General features: G+C 32.2%; 1 protein-coding gene across 1 annotated transcript; it reads right to left on the bottom strand.

Moving 5' to 3' along the window:
- Positions 1-200: 200 nt before the first annotated feature.
- On the bottom strand, positions 201-4,023 carry LOC119615849 (venom acid phosphatase Acph-1-like). Its single transcript, XM_037971834.1, is given in 8 exon segments — positions 201-466; positions 522-584; positions 586-864; positions 922-1,086; positions 2,308-2,466; positions 3,040-3,123; positions 3,178-3,276; positions 3,362-4,023. Coding segments are annotated over 8 exon segments (1,128 nt in total). The 5' UTR covers positions 3,494-4,023; the 3' UTR covers positions 201-319.
- Positions 4,024-4,370: the final 347 nt, after the last annotated feature.

Genomic DNA, 4,370 nt, shown 5'->3' with positions numbered 1-4,370 from the left:
ATGGGGAAGATTAAGAATAAAAAATTAAATTCTTGGATAATAAATCTGACCGAGTTTTTACGCTTTTGTGTGATTTTTTTTAATGCGATAATAAAGATTTACTATCTGATTAAAATATTCTAATGAGTTTTTCTCCGTATTAAAAAAAATACGTTTTTTTTTTTTAATTTTATTATTAAATAACTTAACGACTTTCTGAAAACATTTAAAATTAATTAAAAATTTATTTCGCCGTTACAATAAACAAAAAGTAAAAGTGACGTTAATACAAAATTCACTGATTACATTCTAATCAGAGCTGTTTCTGCTTAATCGCTCGCTATTGATTCTCACACATTTCATCATAAGTACCGGTGGGTAAAACATCTTGTAGCAGTTCCATAACCTTAGTCAAGGGGCATTGAAAACTACAGCCCGGTAAAGTTAAAGATTCTAAAGCATTTTTAGGACCATTTTGGAAATAAAGCTGAAATTTTAAGAATTTAGTTAAAATTCTTCATTACTATCAAATTATAACTCACCTCCATATAATATTCCTTAGTATCTCTATCTTGATGCAATTCAAACAATATTAAAGCCGCAAAAATTAGGCATTTGCCTTTTCCATACATTCAAACCAATCAATATATTGGTGATAGTCCAATCATGAGCACTATAAATAAACATTTTCCTCTCCTTAGGCTTAAGCGTACCATTAGCTTTATCCAACATTTGTTTGGTCAACATTTCAAGAAATGGTCCTGCCTTAATGCGTTTCATTTCGGGAGTTGCCACTAAATCGACATAACTTTGTTCGGCCATATAACGCATTTTATCGGGATATAAGTTTCGTGTCCAATCGGGTAATTTTAAGCCATATAATTGCTGTTAAATTAAAAGTGTTAAAAAATAATATCTTTCTGATATGTTAAACCACAATACCTCTGCCCATAGCGTTATAAATATAGAGCTGACATCGCCAGATTTGGTCACATTATCTCCCGTTATCTGGGCTAACTGTTCAAAGAGACCTTCAGGTTTCTCTTGTCGTGCAACCTTGCTTTCCATTTCAGAGTAGGCCCGACAATCAGTCTGCATGCGCAATGCCTAGAAAATTCCAAAAACAATTTAGAGTACACCGGAAAGAATTGACTAGACTACATACTAGTCTATAGAATAGCCTATAGAACATACTATAGGGTAAACTATAGACAAGACTACATACAAGGCATCAGACTAGATTATAGACAAAACTATAGTCTAGACTATGGATTAGACTATTGACTTAAGTCTATACTTTAGACTAGGCCTTAAACCAGATTTAAGGCTGGAGTGTACACTAAACTATGTACTAGGCTATAGATGAGACTATGGACTAGTCTAAAGATTAAACTACAGACTAGTTTAAAGACAATTCTATAGACTAGAATATAGAGCAGATTATAGACTATAATTTAGACCAGTCTTTAGACTAGACTTTAGACTAGACTTTAGACTAGACTTTAGACTAGACTTTAGACTAGACTTTAGACTAGACTTTAGACTTGACTTTATACTAGACTTTAGGCTAGACTTTAGACTAGACTTTAGACTAGACTTTAGACTAGACTTTTGACTATACTTTAGACTAGACTTTAGACTAGACTTTAGACTAGACTTTAGACTAGACTTTAGACTAGACTTTAGACTAGACTTTAGACTAGACTTTAGACTAGACTTTAGACTAGACTTTAGAATAGACTTTAGACTAGACTTTAGTCCAGACTTTAGACTAGACTTTAGACTAGACTTAGACTAGACTTTAGTCTAGACTTTAGACTAGACTTTGGACTAGATTTTAGAATAAATTTGGACTAGACTTTAGACTAGACTTTAGAATAGACTAGACTTTAGACTAGACTTTAGACTAGACTTTAGACTAGACTTTAGACTAGACTTTAGACTAGACTTTAGACTAGACTTTAGACTAGACTTTAGACTAGACTTTAGACTAGACTTTAGACTATACTTTAGACTAGATTTTAGAATAGACTTTAGACTAGACTTTAGACTAGACTTTAGACTAGACTTTAAGCTGCACTTTCCACTACATAAAACTTTAGACTAGACTTTAGACTAGACTTTAAGCTGCATTTTCCACTACACAAAACTTTAAACTAGACTTTATACTAAGCTTTAGACTAACTTTAGGCAAAACTTTAGACTAGTCTTTAAACTACATTTAATAGACTTCAGACTAAGCTTTAGACTTTACACTAGACATTAGGCTAGTTTATAGACTAGACTAGGTTAGACTATAGTTGACACTTAGTAATTTGTACTACTTACCACATCTTTATCCAAAGGTTCTGAAAAGATCGGTATCGGCTGCCAATTCATTTTAGGATTCCATTTCATGGGTGTGTTATTGGGAGGAAACATACCAGCCAATACTGTGGCCATAGACATAAGAGTGCGGGGTGAGGCTGTCGATCTAGCATACACTGACTGTAGAAGAATAAGAATATTATAAAAATTAAATGACCTTAATGTCAGAGAATAGACTTTCTATAAAAAGTCGATAAAATCATCTAAATGAAGTATTGACAATAGAGTGATTTCCTGCGATAGAATTATATGGGATGTAGGGTTAATTATGTACCGTTACAGATATAAAAGTTTAAGCCATTTCTGAAGGGAGCCTTTTATAGGGGGGCTATGATCAAATGTGGAGTGATTTTGCTTAATTTCAATACCAAGCAGATAGCATCAATAAAATTCAGACAGATAGACAGACAGACAGACAGACAGACAGACATATGTACGTATAGACGTGGAGATAGACAGACGGACGGACAGACAGACATTTTCTGAAGGGAAACATATATGGGGACTATGGTCTAATGTGAAGCGATTTTGCATAATTTCAACACTAAGCAGACAGCATCAATAAAAAGTCAGAACGACGTACAGACAGACTGACTGACGGACAGATAGATAGACGGACGTGGCAAGATACATAGTTTTAGAATAATAAGGTAATATCAGAATGACACAATCAATGAAAAATATTCAACTTACCTCTGGCTTATAGTAGGGTGCTAAGAACTCCTGATAACGTCGGCCCAACCATTTTCCCATTTGATAAAGATCTCGTTTGCCATCCTATAATTAGATGAATTAGAAGTTGTTTTCATTTAATTTCTTTATCCAACTTACATTAGTTAAGTGACCCCAACCATAGGGGAAAAAGGTTTCATTTTTATAAGGATCATTAGAATAAGTATTAACAGGGGTTCTAATGCCATGACGAAAAAGCTGTAATTAAAAAAGAATAATAATTTAATTAAAGTATCATAAAATATTTTATCTAACAATCTTTTATATGTATATTCAACCTTACCACATGTGCCAACTTTAGAGTCGTTTGCTTTACTGCAGCCAACTTTGGTTCCCTCGTTGTTTCATAGGCCCCCACTTGTAAATTTTGTATTAAATACAATAAAATAATTAACAATAAACACGGCGACTTCATAGTTGTTAGATCAAATGTTAGTTCTAAACTAAATGTAAGTAACCAAACAACTTTTATTAAAATATCTAGAGAATAATATCAACAATTTCAACTCAAATAATACTGTATGTATTTGAAATTTGGAACAAATATATAATAAATTAAATTTTTGAGTTGTAGTATGTTTTTTTTTTTTTTCACCAAAAAAACCCCAAAAGTGTGATAAACAATTAGTTTTGGTGGGTAAATTTTATGGATATTCAATTGTTGTATACTAAGACCAGCAGCGATGACGACTTAATACTATAATGCAGGGCTATTCCTTTTAATATAGTATCATGCAGAAGTGGGTGACATTATAAAAAATATATGAAGTTGTCCACAGAAAGCAATTGCCACAGCGAACACTGCTTTTGTCTGATAATAATGTACCTTCGGTCTCTCACAATCAGTTTGCCCATCACTGTTTATAATGCAAACAAGTGGATCGTGAGATCTAACTGTATAGCTGTACAAAAATCTTTTAATTGCCGCACAAAATTTTCTGCTGCAGTTCTTATAGTTAGCTTTAGAATATTTAACTGTAAAAATTTATTTTAATTATATATTTATTTAGATTTACAATGTATTGTAAAAGTGATTTTTTTATAAATATCTGTAAATTAACCGCATATTATAAAAAATATCAAAGCCATTAAATAAATGTTTAATGACTTTCAAACAAACTTGTACCGATATCTGCAGCGATATAAAGATAAGGCATGTCCATAAGAAACTAACATTTTAGAAAGAAATTTCCGAAGTATACAAAAACAAGTATGAAAGTATAGTCGTGGCGTGACCGACCATATGATACGCTACACCTGTTATGAATATTAAATGTGATTTATTTTCATAA

Source organism: Lucilia sericata, unplaced genomic scaffold (assembly GCF_015586225.1).
Source record: "Lucilia sericata isolate MDLA Ls3-8-SP2 unplaced genomic scaffold, ASM1558622v1 Contig008871F_arrow, whole genome shotgun sequence".
Lineage (NCBI taxonomy): Eukaryota > Metazoa > Arthropoda > Insecta > Diptera > Calliphoridae > Lucilia > Lucilia sericata.
This window is presented reverse-complemented; position numbering and strand designations above follow the sequence as displayed.